We start from the raw sequence: 17,018 nt of genomic DNA on the forward strand, positions 1-17,018 counted from the left end.
TCTACAATGCTTAATGATCAAATCCAGGTAATCAGGATACCCATCACCTCAAACATTGTTTTTTTCTTTGTATTGGGAGCATTACAATTATTTTAGCTGTTTTTAAATATACAATAAATTATCATAACTCAATTTTCCTACTGTAGTATTGAGTACTAGAACTTGTTCCTAATGTTTAACTGTATTTTTGTACCCAGTAATCAACTTCTCTTCATCCACCTCTTCCACCTTCCCTTCCTAGTCTCAAGTAACCACCATTCTACTCTCCACCTCCATAAGATCAACATTTTTAATTTTCACATATGAATGAGAACATATGATATTTGTCTTTCTGTACCTAGCTTATTTCACTTAACATAATGACCTCCAGTTCCATTCATATTATGGCGGATGACATGATTTCATTCTTTTTATGGCTGAATAATATTCCATTGTGTATATATAACACATTTTCTTTAGCCATTTGTCTGTTGGGCTAATTTCAAATTTTGGCTATTGTGAATAGTACTGCATGAACATGGGGGTGCAGGTATCTTTCTGATCTACTGATTTCCTTTCTTTTGGTGTATACCCAGCAGTGGGATTTGCTGGATCATATGGTAGCTGTATTTTTAGCTACATGAGGAACCGCCATACTGTTTTCCATAGTGGCTGTACAAATGCATGCATACCAACAGTATATGAGTATTCTCCTTTCTCCACATCCTCACCAGCATTTGCTATTTTCTTAATTTCTCTCAAATGGTGTCCTTTCCTGCTTATATCATCTACCCCTAGTTTGTTCCATGCCCCTGTGATCTCTACCTTGAATTAACTCCTATTGCCTTCTAATTGACTTGTCCTAAGCTCCAAGCTTCCTTTGTCCCACCCACTTCATCTTCTGCACAGGTACCAGAAGACATGTTTTACAACTGAGATCTGAGTATGTTACATCTCTGATAAGAACACACCGTCTAGCGGCAGTGCCATGTGGCTGATGAATAAAATCCGAGTTCCTCGGCTGCCTGAACCTGTACAAAACTCTGGCTTCTCTATATGTGACCTGCCTTACTTCTGTTCCAGTCAATATGGCGCATCATTCGCCCTGTAACACGCTCTTTACTTTTATAAATCTGTATGTTTGCTTCTTTCTAGATGTGAGGCTGTTATCCAAGTTAAAATTAGATTTCCAGGACCTACAGAAGAATCCACCTAAGTACTGTAATTGTTCATGAGAACAATGACAGTATCTACTTTTCAGGGCTCTGTGAAGATCAGACCTGTGAGTTTTCATACAGTGCTTAGAAGAGTGCCTGGAACAGAGGAAGTGCCAATTGATGATTTTCATTATTGCATTGCTAACAGGGGCCCTATTGGTGAACTGTCATTTGTGATTTGACCTAGGGGTAGAATACTTGGGCACTGACCTGTGACTCTTCCACTAAGGACTTTAGGCAGGTTGTTTCATGTCTCTGGGCCAATTTTATATCTTTCTTTTAGGTAAAAGAATCAGGTTAAATGATCTCCATGGTCCACTTCTTATCTAGAATTCCCAAATTCTCTAACCATGTTTTCAAACTTTCTAGTAATGAATGAAATCAGGATTTGAGTGCTACCATTTGCATTCTCAGTCTTTCAGAAATTTTGAAGTGAAACAGTATGGTAAGACTTGGAGAAACCAGTGTCCCTTACATGAACCATAAGTAATTCCTTCCCACAGCCATTGCAGCCATTATCACCAGTTGTACACAGCATCATCAGCCAGGAAATGGATGTGATAAAGAAGTTGAAGGAGCAACTTGAAAAGAGGTCTCAGATGCTGCATGATACCATCCAAGACCAGCAGGATGCACTGGCAGTGATCATCGATCAGTTTCAGAGAAGTCAGGCTGCTAGGTTTCAGGTCAGAGACTGTTCTATTTAAGTGGCAGATGGGAGAGGAGAGAAGGACCTTGGGAGGCCTTAAGGAGTTAGTCAATAGGGCCTGCAGGTGGTGACAGCTGCTGCTCACAGGGTGACATGGGATATCTAAAGTGATCTCCAGTGGGTACTTAGAGTTTTGCCCTTTTGCTCTTGGTTACAAGAGCTGAGATTGGCACAGCCAGGCGTTGGCAATGGTAGGCGTGGCTTCCATATAGCCAAGGCTTCCTGCAGGCTTGCTTATGGGCGGTCCGGCTCTATGGCCAGCTTTCTTGTGCGCTAAGGAAAGTGTGGACTGTGAATAAGACCTTTGTGATTCTGTGTCCTTACAGAAGCAGCCAAACACATCACACCACGTTGTTAGTCCTGATAGCCAACCTTCGGAGGCAGAGCCCATGAAACAGCAGAAACAACACACTGGGCAAGCAGAGCGGTCTCTCCCACATCCCAAGGAGGTCAAGCGAGTCTGTGATTTATCTTCATGCAACTCTTTCAAAAACACCAGGAAGCTTCAGGAACCTTGCGCTGCCGTCACCCAGGTATAGAAATGCTGTTTTAACTGTGTGTCTGAAAGGGGATTTTGTTTTCTTGAGGACTTTGACTCTCCTGTTTCTCCTTAAGGAGTAGTGGCTATCCAGTTGGCTGCAATTTATTTGCCCAAGATAGTAAAAAATCTTGGGCTACCTAGACCTGAATGCACATGCTAGACCATGTATGCATACATATGTGCTGGATTAGCAGACTCTCGCTGCCAAGTGTATGGCTGCAACTAGTATCCAATCTAACAAGTAGACAGTTACACTATGTGCAGAGAGGCTCAACTGTTGTTGCTTTTTGCTTTGCGAAAATTGAATAGCAGTGTTAAATAAATTTCTGGTAGGCACTTGCAGACACCAGGGTCCTTTTATCTCTTGCCTTTTGATACAGCAGCAACTGGCACAGCAAGAACAACGTCTGAAGGAGCAGCAGCAGCAGCTACGAAAGCAGCTGCAGCAGCTGAGGGAGCAAAAGAAAGTGCAGAAGCAAAAGAAGATGCAGGAGAAGAAGAAGTTTCAGGAGCATAAGAGGCAGGAGAAGAAGAAGCTGCAGGAGCAGAGGCAGGAGAGGAAGAATAAGCTGCAGGGGCAGAAGAAGTTGGAGATGCTGCAGAAAGGGACAAAGGAGGAAGAGCAGCAGCAGCAGCAGCAGCTCCAAGAGCAGCCACAGAAGCGTAATGTCATCGTGGGGAATCATATGCTGCAGATATGCCTGCAAAACCCAAGCTGCGTAACTGGGCCCCTCGGCAATAACCCTGTTAGATTTTTGCAGACCCAACCCATTGTTGTTCCTATCCAGATAGTAGCTGAACAACAGCTCTCTGGCCATCAAGAAGATGAGAGTCAAAGGTAAGCCATGCATGGAATGGTGATAGGCGCTGTGATCATTGCTTTTCCTTCATGGCTGGATCCCATGCCTGAGACCACAGACAGATGACCTGTCTGTGTGACACTAACAGCCCTCTCATCAACAGCAACTTGCTCTCAACTTATCTTCTCTGTGGCTACTGCCATCATGCCTCTGCATGTGTAGCACATGGCTAAGCATCCATTGACGGAACAAAGGGGTACCCATGAAGAAGGGACTAGATAAGGAAGCCTCAATGCTAGGGAATTAGCCCACAAACCTTGAAATCACTTGGTTGGATTCCCCAAGCTCGGTCTGTTGCATAGGGTATCTATGGACAAGTCTTTTGTGTCCAAAGCTGAATAACTTCTGGGCTTCCAGTTTCATTCTCTAACTTTCCTGGAATCTGGTGATTCCAGTAGACCGAGTGTAGGTATCTCCATGGCATTTATGAAGAGTAGGAGGGAAGTGAGAGTGAAACAATTGCTAAATTGCTGAGATCAGCCAAGAACACATGAAGGTTGAGTCCTGAGTGGCAGTATAAGGACACAAACACATTTCTGCTCAATAATAAGGTCTTCGGCTTCAAGTGCTAGAAAGAGAAGGTTCTGCTCAGCGATGAAAGGATTGTTTAGCACATAGCTGGGGCCCACTAAAGAGTTTTGAATGAATAGGTTTCTGAGATGGGTCTCCCAAAGCTCTCCAGACTTCCTTCTGGGCTTTGATTTAGAATCAGTGATTTGACATGTAGACTGCTTTAGGGCCATATTGCCCACCTGACCTGATCATCAGAATCCACCCGAGGACAGTGTGGAAAGTATACATTCAGAGCCTGGATGGGGCTCAAAAATCTATATTGATCACAAAACTTCCAGGCTTAGGGTTGTGTAGAGAGCACTGGATTTGGAATTTGGAAATCTGCCTTACAGTCTCTGCTCAGCCACTAGCTTCCTGAGTTCTTTCAAGGTAGATTAAATGACTTGCCCAAGGCCACAGAGAGCATAGTTGTGGCAGGACCAAGGCTGTCCAAGTAATTTAAATAAAACCAGTTGAGACAAGGGATTGTAATTTCTTTCAGTGTCTACATTCACTTTCCTTTGACAAGTTGAATCTTAGGCCAAAGTGAGAATACAAACAAGTGAATGCTGTGGTGTAGCCACCAAACCAAATGTGCCTGAAGCGCCTACTGATGACCACGTGAGTGTCTCATCGGTTATCATGTCCGGATGCTGTCACTGCAACAGATCTTTTCTTTTACAGTTCTCATCCTAAGGAGTGTCTGGAGCTCACCACGAGCCAGGTGCCATTGGTAGATACCCCAAACCCTGAGGCAATTTCTTCTTCCACCACTACTTCCAAAAGTTCAGACTCAACCATAAGTACCCAGGAGGTCCCAGAGGATTGCATCCATATTTGGGAACAGCTGCCTGGTCCATGCAATCAAGGACCTGCAATGAGCGGGGCACCACCCACTGCCAACCCATCTACCGACAGGTATGCTACAGCCTTCTCCTTTTCCCTCCAGCACAGGTCAAGAGGGATTCTTGGCCCTTTCTTCATAACACACACCCCAAGAGCATGCTGTGTGCGACAGCCAGACTTCAAAGCTGAATACACTTGAGGGCAGTTACTCACATGATGGTAGCGCTCATTGCTGAGTAAAAGTATTCTCTGTAGGGTTCCTCAAAAAAGTGAGCTGGCCTAGTGGATCTTAGATGCAATCTGACAAACTTCTCTCAAAAATATGTTACATGGGCAAAGTGAGCTATGCCATTTTTTTAATCTGAGCTCATTATCTGATCCCAAGCCTCTTGCCAGACTTAAGGATCTTTAGTTCTGCTATAAAATCTAGGACCTAGTGTAAGTATGTTTCCTTGCACTAGAAATAAACCTAGGGCCCCACTGTTGAATGTGCTTGGTATCCGTCTATGGGGTACCCTGTATTCGGAAGGGCAGGCCTACCTTGGGGACCATCTGCAGTGGCCATGTTTCCAGGATAGAAGCTGGTCTAAATGGCAGTTATGTAGCAGATTTTGCTCCCAGCAAGCCATGTGGGGACTCCCCACACAAAATTTCACTAATGAATTGAACTTACAAAAGGTGTTTTCACTCTAGCTTTAAAAATCTTACTATAGCCTAACCTTTTTTTCTTCAAACAAAAAACTAAACCAAAACAACCACAAGAAATAGTAAGCTAAGGCAAAAAGGAGTTTAAATATTTTAAGCAAGCAAGGGCATGATTATTTTCACATATACACTTTGACCATCTGTGCCACCAGTACTGCTAGGAACTTTGTCACTTAGAGGGACTGCTCACACGGAGAGATCAGAGGGGGCAATAGGTCCTGTGGTTCCGTTACCAAGCCAGACTTTGTTGAGAACTTTTGATGCTTTTATGTCTATTTTTGAGGCACTTTCCCTCCTGCAGGGGATCCTGAGAGGCCAAACTAGCATAAGGCTGAGCAAGTAGCCCAGGGAAGCGGGAAAGGTCAGATTCTGCAAGGTTGCTCAGCTGGGAGAAAGCAGTGGAACAGCCATGGGCAGGACCATGTCAGAGCTTACCTGGCCACAAATCCTCAAGGGCTCACTGCTATCCTCAGAATGAAGCCTGAACTCCTCCTCTTAGTGTCCCAGCCCTCACTGCCCTGCCCTGGCTTATCCTTACTGCCTTCTGGGACCTTTCTACCTACAAGTCCCCAGACACCTCCAGCTGTCTGCCCAGAGCCCAGCCATGCTCCTTATGCTCCCTGTGTCTTCTCCACCCGCTTGAGTCCCATTCACTGAAATCTTGCATCACCTTGCAACATAACCCAAGGAATCCCTCCTCCATAAACAGGAAATACTTCCTCAGCCCACACTTTGCAACACCTTCTTTGTATCCATTCTTCCTCCCTCCTCCACACTCCAGTGTGGATTGGTACCTCTCCTGCAGTTTTGTTAAAGTGGGCCAATTAGCTGCAAATCAGAGTCAGCATGGAAATCACTGAGTCCAAGGCCCAAGACTAGTGGCCTTGGCTGGCCATGGCTGACAGAGAAGCTGGAAAAGGGAAGGCCAGACACAGACCCAGGAGCTTTAAGGCAACTTTGAGAAAGTCCTGGTCTGCTTCTGCTTCTCTTTAAGCCAAGATGCTGCTGGGAGAGAGAGGAGCAGATGAACCTCATCTTCTCCAGCTCCCCCGCCTACCATCACCTTGAAGGCTCATGTTCCAAAGACGTATTTCTCAGCAGCTTGCCTATTTGAACTAAAGGGATGCTTCCACCACCAAAAAATGGGCCCACGAACTCTAGCAAAACATTCCATCTTATTTTACTTTTTCCTGGCAGGTGCAACACTCTGACTGACATAGGAGCCGAGGGACCTCCTGGTCAACAGGCTTTCCAAGGCCCTGCTGCATACCAGCCAGACCAGATGAGAAACTTGACACCTGAGGAGCAGCGTGACTCAAATAAGCAGCGCTAGCAGTACATTCATGACCAATGATGAGGGGAAATGGGGGGGGGGTGCGGCCAAGCCAATGAGCATGACCAGGGGACCTTCAAGGTGCATAAAATCCCTTGGAGTAGGGGTTGGGGTTAGAGAAATAATTGTTTCCTAATACATTATGTTTGTAATCGTTTATTAAGCACAGCCTGTTTCTTGGAAGTTATGCTGCAGAGGCAGCCTGAGATCCGTAGTATGCTAGGGTGTGACAGCAAGCAGCCACAGCTGGATCTGGTGTCCCATCTGCCCTTTGTCCTGCTTTGCATATCCACGTTCCACCACAGGAAGGAGGTCTGCTGAGAGTTTGTTCAAATTTTTCAACACAAAGAAAAAAGAAAAAAATGCCAGAGTCCTTTTCAATCTAGTAAATGTAGAGGCTGTTTTGTCTTAGTCACAAAAATTCTGAAGCATTGACCCTGATGATCAAGCCCTGCCTCCCCTCCATAGTCTTGCTGGAGAAGGCCAGACAGAATGGGACTCCAACTAAGGGAACCTGAAATCAGCTCAATGGGGGCACTTAAGAGCTTGAATAACTATGACTTCCTTGCTTAATAAACGTTTACATTCATTGGAGCTTTATGAGTTGTTCAGTGATGTTTGGAACCCGACTGTGCCAGAGTCCCTGGTGAAAGGCTTGCTTCCTACAGTTAGGCCCTTTTGCCTATCCTGCTCTCCTGTCTCTTGTTCACACCTCAGCTCCATGCTGCATTTGCAGAGGCCAGCGACTGCTGCCTTCGCATATGGCCATGTGCCCAGGCCTGCTGTGTAGCCTTTCTTTGTGTAGTTCAGGCATGCTGACTCCTTCATTGACACCAGGGGCAGCCACAAACCCGATGAGCTTTGAAACAGTTGGCCCAGGGGCTACCTTCTCAGGGTAGATGGTGTTTGTGCCTCACTTATTACCTCAGAAGTAAGCCTTAACACTAAAGGACAGTGTATCCATTCTTTTTACATGTGGGTTCTTTCTCTCCCATCAGTAGACTTTTTAATGGCTAGAGGTACCACCTAGAGGGAAAATGATTTTTCTTACTAGTCAGGAACCAAGAAGGACATCTTCGCAGTTGTCTGCATGGTGTAGAGAAAGGCTTGGATAGCCAAACCAGAGGTCATTGTGTGTCTTTCTTAAGGTAATGAACCATTGCTGGGAAAAAGCAAGGGAAACCCCAGTCTCTAGTGGCAAGTTAAAATTAAGGAGGCACATTAGGCCTCACACCGGAGGAGCCTGAGATTCCTTAAGAAGTATGATCTCTACCATGGTTTTATGGACTGAATATTTGTGCCCCATTCCAGATTCATATATTGAAGCTGTAACTACCCAGTGTCAGGGTGTTTGTTTGAAGATGGCACCTTTGATGGGAGTGATTAAGGGTAGATAAGGTCACTAGGGTGGGACTATCATGATGCGACTACTGCCCTTAAAAGAAGAAACTCTAGGAACCTTGCTGTGCCCCCCAGGCCCCCGCGCAGGCACATGGGGGCATGCATGCACACATGTACGCACACGCACAGAAGAAATCATGTGAGCACACAGCGAGATGGCGGCTGCATGCAAGCCAAGCTGAGAGGCTCCAGGACCAAACCTACCTTGCCAAAGCCTTGATCTTGGACTTCTCAGCCTCTAGAACTGAGAAATGCATGCTGTTGCTGAAGCTACCCAATCAATGGTATGTTGCTATGGTAGCCTAAGCTGATGAAGACACACAGGCTGTTCTCAGGTGTGTCCCTTTGCAGCCACTGGGTAAGGATAGCTGATGGCTCAGTTGGTTGTCAGAGTCACTCACTGACCCATAGAGGTAAACCTCCCCTCACAATCATCAGATGCAGAACATTGCTAAGAGCCAGTTAACTGTGGCACCAGTGGAGACAGAAGTAGAGTTTAGAGGCATTCTTTATACCCTCTGTGACTTGGGACAGGAAGAGTTCGAAGTGTCTGGCATTCTCAGCTGTTGGCAAGAAGTCTCTTGATAGGCCAAATGCAGCTAAAAGGCAGAAGCAGCCACACCTGCTGCCACCTCCCCTCCTGAATGTGCAGGACTGTACAATTGGAAAACCAAGCCACATCTGTCAGAGGAGTGAGGAAGGTGTGCAAGGGAGTGCGAGGGCACTGCCTGCTGGCATGCACAGTGGAGGCCTAGAACTGGAGCAGGGAAAGGGATGGTGGTAGTGATATGTGAACCCCTTCTGATCACAGGGGAGGCTCAGGGGTTTACTGGACAGCATCAGTAGCTCCCAATTAGAGGCTCAGTTTTACCTCAGGTGTATCACTTAAGTTCTCTGGGCCTCAATTTCTCTATCTGAATAAAAGGGAGTTTGGAGGAGATAACGTCTTTCCCATCTAGCTCTTAGAGCAGATGAGGACACATGAATAGAATGGTAGAGCTAAAAGAACCTTAGGGAGAGGCACTGTGAAAGCCATCGAGGCTGGAAACATTAGGCTGGGGTTGTTGTTTGAATTCAGTGTTTAGAGTGTCTGGGCTAGGGTTTATCTGAACTGGGAGAGTCTGTAGTCACCCACTAGTCAACTGCTTAGCTCATAGCTCAGCCCTGGAGCCAGGCAACCAGAGGGATTGGTGGCTGACTTGATCTGCTTTTACCTAGAAATCCTCTCAGGAGTAGCTCCAAGGACAGTCCAACTTAGGATTGAGGGTAAGAAGGGGTTACAGGGACCAAAAGCCCAGAACTAGTGCTCCTCTGCCAGACTGTCCAGTTGTTTTGTGAATTACTAAAGTCAAACTCTGATGAGTGAATGCTCTCTGACCGCTTATGCAGTTCCAGGGTTGAACCCCTGTTTTAAGGCATTAGTGGTGCCACTGGCAGACCTGTTCCAGCTTGCTCCTGGCCTAGATACCTTACCCTTGGCTACCTTGGCAGATCAGTAGCTCTGCCTGGAGTCAATCTTTTTGCTCATTGTCCCAGGCATGAGCTGTAATTCCCCCAGCTCCAGAGCACCATGGAGAACAGTCCAGGGTTTTTGGAAAGGCAGACAAGGCACAAGGATGGCATGTGAAAACTAAGCAAGAGGGCTTGTACCAGCCTTGCCCAGGGTAGGAGAGAAGTCTGGGCACAGCTTGGTTCAAGAAGACCTGTCGTAGACCAAGCTTTCAGGGTCACAGCTCACACTAGAAGGCAGTATGGCTGTCCCCATGGTCTGTGTCAGGCTGCTCCATGAGGCTCTAGGGAACTCTGCCATTCATACTGCAAAGTTCCACCAGGTAAATCTTCAAATGATTGCTTCATCTGGAACTACTCTGGACAAACATTTTCTGTCCCTTGGCCTCCCTTCTATCCTCACATACTGCATGCACACAATGCACCGCATCTTTACCATCAGGCTCTTCTTGGGGATGAGGGAGAGAACAGTGGGTGATGAGCTGTCTCACCAGCAGCCGAAGGCCAGGCTGACCCTAAGTAAGAGGTTGGGAGGGCAAATCTGAAGGTGCAGCAGTCCTTGAGTGAAAGACCCCACTCCCAGCACCTCTAGCCTTGGCTGATGGGTGGCAGCCTCCTTCCTGGGTGTCCCCAGAGTTCCAGTGGCTCACACACTACTAGATGGCTGGGTACCTGGCTTTGGCCAAATGGGCTGCCTGTTCCCAGAGGTTCCTGGCCTCTGCTGGGATGTGGCCTCCTCCCTTGCTCCAGCTGCCCAGCCCACACAAGCCTCCCTTTTGATAGGGTAGAGGCCCAGAGGGGCCAAAGCACTGCAAGTTTGTTGGCAAAGGGATCCTGCATTAGGAACCCATCCCTTCTTTCCCCTCCCTTTCCTCCAGAAGAACTGCCAATAGCACCTCCAGATCCAATGCCATGCCAGAAAAGGAGGCCCAGGCCCAGGACTTCTTCCACCCGTTGACACAGCCACTAGCAGCCCGAGGATTGAAAGCCAGCAGTACTGGTCCCCTTTCATTCCCCCACAACTTGATGGTAGTTCAGTTTGTATTTCTTTACCTCTCAAGCATGAAGCCAAATTGGCTTCACCTGTCTGGAAAAGTGCAAGAGTTGCACTTGCATGGGGGCTGGTAGGGTAGGGGAAGTTGGAAGACCATGACAGAGGTAGGCCGGCCACCACACATGGCAGAGCTTCCAGAAACAGCCACTGCAACCTCCACATCAGTTCATCACCAGGCGGGCAGAACAGCACTCCTCACTGAGCAGTGCTCAGTCTGTACATCATAGAACATTGCATGCACAGACTTAAAGCTGAATATTCACATTTTCTAAACACACCAGACATTCATAAGTATTCTGATTCCCAAGAGCATTTTCTAACAAATAAGGAAGAGTGTTATTAAAACTGCCAGCCCCAGTTCATGTTTGTAGCACACAGCACAGCATGGGCTGATACCCACTGTGGCATCTTCAGTGTTTTGAAGTACATTTTGAAGACAATGAAAAGGAAGGTAGCTGTAGAATGTTCTTGGATGTGAGTTTTGTTCATCTCTGCCAAAATCACTGGGAAGGATGGGGAAGAAAGGCTGGAGTGTTGGGAAGGGGGTCGGGCAGACATGGGAACTGGGAACCGCTGCTTCCAGCCAAACTACCCATGCGGGGAGAGGAGGGAGCTGGTCCTCCAAGGCCTTGGAATGCCTCTCTAGCCTCAACGAAGACTGCAGCCTACTCCACCCCCATCTTTTAAAATGTGCTACATCAATCTTAGTAAAGACTCCAGTTTGCAGCTAGGAACAAATTAAATATTCCCTAGGGGATATTAAATAATTTGGATTTTTATTTGATTTGTTTTAATGGGCAAGGAAGACAGCGTTGAGTGGTTCTCCATGGCCTATCAAATATAATCCAGGTTCTTCATCTGACCTGGCCTTGCCCTTCCTCTGCAGCTGCATTTCTCTTCTCCAGTCATGCACTTTGCCCCCAGTCCCCTGAGCCCTTGGGTTTCATAGAATCCCTGGGCCTTTCTGCCCTTGTACGTTTGTTACTATTCTGTATGCTTGAATGCCCTTCCCTCCGAGCTCTACATTTTCAATCCTTGCCCACCACCATGCAGATCCTGGCTGGGAAGGAGCCCTGCTCCATGTGCTCCTGCTCCCTCCTGTGCCTTACTTGGAGCACACATGCCATTGCCCTTCTACACTGAGCTACAGTGGGCAGAGATTGGAACAGATCTTGGATGCCCCCATAATATAGCACTTTGCAGGTGAGCCTTCCTGCTATGAAAGTTCACAGCTCTCAGGCCCCAGGAAAGCCTTCCTCCTCTGCTCATTTTCTATTTAGGTAGAGCTGTTCTTAAGCTTCTGAACATTAACCAGAAACCTTGCAGGCCTTCCTCAGGTTTCTTCCTCAGGGCTGAACTCCTCAATGAGAGACCGTCAGACCTGCTGGCATGCCCTGAAGTGGGGGTGCAGTTCTGGCCCTGGGACTACAATGTTCCTATGGGGCTGGGGGCACAAGGGAACTTGGTAGATGAAACAGCAGGGTGTAAGTTATGAAGTGTAAAGCATCCCTGGTGGTGACAACGATTAGCCTCTGCAAACCCCTTTGTGGCACATGGAAGTCAGGACCACTGCAGGGAGTGTGGGGAGTATGGGGAAGTATAGGGGGAACTGACTGTGACAAATGCCAAGACCCCAAAACTCCTGGAGCCATGGATATTTCCTGTCCAGATGGAGGCCATGACCCCAAAGGTCAAAGGATAATTAACTACCTAGTCACCTTGTCGATGAAACAAAACCCACAATCCTGCAGAATCAAAACATGTCAAATATAGAGGCAAAGGTCGGCTGACAGGCCCGACAAATTGCAGTATTTAGAATAGTGCAGTCAAGTGTTTGTGCAGTCCATTTCCAGTTCTAGTCTGTGGGGAAGATAGGTGCGAGAGGGGCTGGAAATTTGGCTTACCAGAAGGGGGGCAGACTTCAGCAGAGAAAGAGGCTCAGGGCTGTACGTAAGAGCCATGCTCTTGAGGCCATTTACATCCCAAACTTTGAATGTGTGGTCTGCTAGGAAAGGCAACCTGGAACTGCCCACAAAAGGGGTAATGGGACAGTGGAAGACAGAAGACAGGAGGGTGGGTCCACCCACTAAGTTCAGTGCTGCACTTTTATTTTTCCCCTCACTTGTCAGTAGGCAGTGCCCACCAGTTTTTATGTAGGATGTGGTGCCAATGGAGACAAGATATTGAATGTTTAGGCTTCTACCTGCTACCCCCCTACTATTAAGCCCTGGGCAAATCACTTTACTGCTCCCTGTCTTTTCTGATTCACAGGAATATAAAGACAAAGATAAGACACTTGCTCAAGAGTTAGGCTAGAATCCAGAGGCTCTCCTGAATCAAGGAACTAATGAATGAGCGAGAGAACAAATGTCAGTCTGTCTCCCTGCCATTCTGAATCCTGTGTCCTCCTTCTCATCTCTGATGAAGACACAATGTGGGTTCTGGTCGCTGGGAGGATGGCCATACCACGGAGTGCACCTCCACCCTTGTTGCATTTACCTCCCCTTCTCTCCTCTCGAGCCAATTGGGTCTTCTCATCTGGTCTTTATTAGCACACTGTTCCCTTCCTTTAACTCCTGTACTGCCCCCTCTCTTGGACAGGCACCTCCATCCTCTGAGCCACCCAGGCTAACATGCAGACTCTGCCTGAATCCTCTTTTTCTTTCATCTATCACTTTAGGAACAATTGTCTGTTTCTTCCACTGACAAAGAAAAGGGAGCGTGAAACTGAATGAATGAGGGAGTAAATAAATGAACAGATGCATGTCCAGTCTCCATTCTCTTCTCTTCCCAGGTGCAGCATGGGTTGGGCTTACAGGATGCATCAGGGGCAATCTGGTGATCAATGGGCTTTCTCCCCCAGATCCTTCCCATTTCCCTCCTTAGGCAGAGACACCTTTTCCAGGCTCAAGGCCCTTAGCTCCAGGAGCACTCTAGGTCATGGCTAGCTCCTAAGACTATAGGAAAGATGTTCCATGGCTCTTCAGGGCCAGCAAATAGATTGGGATTCCTGGTACCATATCTCAGGGTGCCCCCATAACACTCAGAGTCAGCTTCCTGGGGTTGCTCAGGGCTGGGGCATTGCCCAGTACCCAGACATGGACAAGAGCACAGGATGTGTGCAAATGGAGGTTCCTTTATCTGTATCTTAGACTCATGGTTTCTTCTGTCCTTGCCCCACACACCCCACCACCACCAATTTAGTGGTATCTATGGTGGGCTCCAGCTTATGTAGGTAGCATCATGCACCCCAATGCCCTAGGGAAGCTCAGAGCAAGCAGGTGGGCCAGTGAGGCTCAGGACACACAGCCCCCCAAGCCCTAGGATGGGTGTGGTCAAACTCATTTCTTGTCATCTCTTGCCCCCTGGCGTGTGATTGAAGTATTGCAGCTTTCCAGGGTCCTCCCTTGTGACCGATTTGTTAACATTTCCTGACTAAACCTACTCCAGGTCAGATCCTAAACTGGACAGAATTCTATTCTCAAGGTTTCAGTTCAAACCTTGATCAACTTTTTGATGACTCTTCCTTTTCTGTTCTCCTCAAGTAGGCCGGAGCCAGGATCCATCATAAAATCATTTTCTTTCCTTTTTTTGTCTCTGTCATAATTGACTGATAAATTCCCAACCTTGGATAAACTCAACTACGCCTTCTGTGTATCTACACTTATGCATCTCTGTGCTTTTAGAGGGAATCACACACATCGGCAGATTGTGTACCACTATAGGCTCATGATCTTCAGCCTCACCAAGGCACATCTCACTGCTCAGGAATTCCGTGTTTGGTGTCTTTCCAGTCCAATTATCAGAATGCTGATTTGCTCTTTCCTCAAACTCCCCATGTCTTCCCATTTCCCTCCTGCTTGCTTTGTCAATACTCAATTTAGATATTAGAAGATACGGAATAGAAATTCCCTCATCCTCTCATCATGAATTCTTCCTGTGCCATCCTCTGATTGAACTCAGCTTTCCTCAAGCTAAAATGATGGAAGTATTCCTTTTCCTTTCTAAGACTGATATCTTCATTTGCATTCTGAATCCCATCCCATGCCACTTGCCCCTCCCTCCAGCATCAGTGAATCCCCTCTTTCTACTTGACCAGTCCCATCACCATGGAAACTTGCTATGTTTTCTGTCTTTACAAAAAATCAATCCTTGACTCCCACATCCCTCTCCAGTAAGTGCCACATTTCTCTGCCCATGTTCAAAGCACTTGTCTGCATGTATTGTCTCCTCATCCTCTGTCTTCCCAGTATACCCATCAAGTTCAGATTGTGTCCTTTTAGGAAGACTCTCTCTCTGTCTCTCTCTCTCTCTCTCTCTCTCCACACACACACATACACAGAGGAAAGACCATATGAGGACACAGCAAGAAGGCAGCCATCTGCAAGCCAGGAAGAAAGCCCTCACTGAGAACCAAATTTGCAGACACCTTCACCATAGACTTTTAGCCACCAGAACCAGGGAGAAATTAGATGCCTGTCATTTACATCACCTAGTCTGTGGCACTGGGCTGTGGCAGCTTAAGCTGACTAATACAGCCACCTAGTCTGTGGTACTTTCTTAGGTGGCCCTAGCAAACTAATACAACTGGGATCATCCTTAACTACATCCTTTCTCCTCGACTCTAAAATTCCAATTAATTTTGGCTGTGCCTCCAAAATCCACCTGGAATCCCTGTATTGCTCCCCATCCCCAAAGCTCTCATGATCATCTGTCACATGTACTGCTGGTAAAACTCTTAGTTGGTCTCCTTATTTCCATTCTTGCTCCTTATAGTGCATTCCCCGCACAATATCACAGTGATCTTTACAAAGTATAAAGCTGATCATGTCATGCTCTTGCTTAAAACTCTCCAGTGCATTACATTATTATCAGAAAGAGGATCAGCCCCTCGAAAAGTCCTCTAGGGCCACTCTCTAAACCATCTCCTTCTACTGCCCCCACCGTTGCTCATCATGCCCCAGCCACACTGACCTCCTTTCTGGCCAGTGGACATCGAGCCCCAAACTCACATCACATAACTGACTCTCTCTCTTTAGATCTCAGCTTAATTGTCACTTCTCAAAACAGGAAGTTGCAAATGTGAGATCCGAAAACGGATTTTTTCCCATCTTATTTCCTAACTGGTTATTGTTGATTTGTAAGAAAGGTGCTGAGTTTTGTAAAATTGGCTTCATTCCATCTGCCTTGCTAAACACAGTTCTTAGTAAATAATCTTTAGCTATCTAAGCAGCTAACCATATAATTTGTAAGTAATACACATTTTTGTAGTGGGACATTTCCAATAGGTTTGCCTCTTGTTTCTTGTTGAAATCCTATGACATCACTTTAAGTAAGATTCCCTTCCTTGTCATAAGTGCTTGTAACAACACAGCACATCTCAATCTGTACTTATCTGTTGTTGTGTCTAATAGATAAGTGAATACATGCACTGAAACAGATTGAATGAGTAACTGTGTGGCTTCTGCTCTCTCCTCTGAACTGCAACTATCATAAAGTGGGGACAGTGATTGAGTCCAGGCAATACGGTGGACAGTCATTAAAAGTCTATTTGAAAAAAAGAAGGAAATAAATGAAGATGCTATAATGGAAGAATATAGTGGCTGGTTAAGTGAAGGGAAAAACTAACAACATGACCATTTCTAGATGAAAGGGGAGTGTCAGCAGAAGTTTCTACCAGATCTCAACTCCAAATGGAGGTTGCCAGGTAGAAAAGGGGGATGCACATCACAGGGAGAGGAAGCAGCCATGGCAAAGGACAAGGAGTTATGGAAGCCTTAGAAACTTCACCTCACTAGATGGGCTGCCACACTTGTGGGCCTCTAGATTCCCTGTTTCCTCCAACTCTAAAACCACAAGAAAACTAAGAAAAAATGTGTGAATTATATGTGTGTGTGTGTGTGTGTGTGTGTGTGTGTGTGTGTATAGCAACCATGTGTGAAATGTTTTAAAATGTGCAGGATCTAATCTATAAGTGGAATACTGGAAAACTTACCTAGGAATATTAAACAAGATATAGGAAAATATTAAGAACACCTAGAACTTGATTGAAAAGATTTATATTGTAAACATACCAGTTTTTCCCAATTTTAATCCAAAAATTTAATACCATTACAACCAAGATAGCAATGGTATTTTTTGTTTTGTAACTTTATGAAACTATTCTAGAGGCTAGATAACAGAATAAATGAGCCACAATGAACAAGAAAATTGGAGGGAAAGAAACAGAAATGATTAGGGACAAAAGGAGAGAAGGTAATTGCTCCACTAGATCATAAAAGTTGTGTTAAAGCTACGCTGGGATGGGGAAGA

At 46.2% G+C, this 17,018-nt stretch overlaps 1 protein-coding gene across 3 annotated transcripts in view; it reads left to right on the forward strand.

Annotated features, from left to right (window-relative positions):
* Positions 1–7,336, forward strand: part of PASD1 (PAS domain containing repressor 1) — an 85,769-nt gene extending 78,433 nt beyond the window's left edge. For 2 of the 3 annotated variants that reach the window (XM_035288735.3, XM_035288737.3), the window contains exons 12-16: positions 1,700–1,882; positions 2,232–2,438; positions 2,827–3,284; positions 4,543–4,776; positions 6,607–7,336. In XM_035288735.3, the coding sequence (XP_035144626.1) occupies positions 1,700–1,882; positions 2,232–2,438; positions 2,827–3,284; positions 4,543–4,776; positions 6,607–6,742 (1,218 nt within the window). In that variant the 3' untranslated portion in view covers positions 6,743–7,336. The remainder of the gene's footprint in view (positions 1–1,699; positions 1,883–2,231; positions 2,439–2,826; positions 3,285–4,542; positions 4,777–6,606) is intronic. The other variant, XM_035288736.3, reaches the window with a different exon arrangement.
* The last annotated feature ends 9,682 nt before the right edge of the window (positions 7,337–17,018 follow it).

The sequence above is a fragment of the Callithrix jacchus genome, chromosome X (genome assembly GCF_049354715.1).
Source record: "Callithrix jacchus isolate 240 chromosome X, calJac240_pri, whole genome shotgun sequence".
Lineage (NCBI taxonomy): Eukaryota > Metazoa > Chordata > Mammalia > Primates > Cebidae > Callithrix > Callithrix jacchus.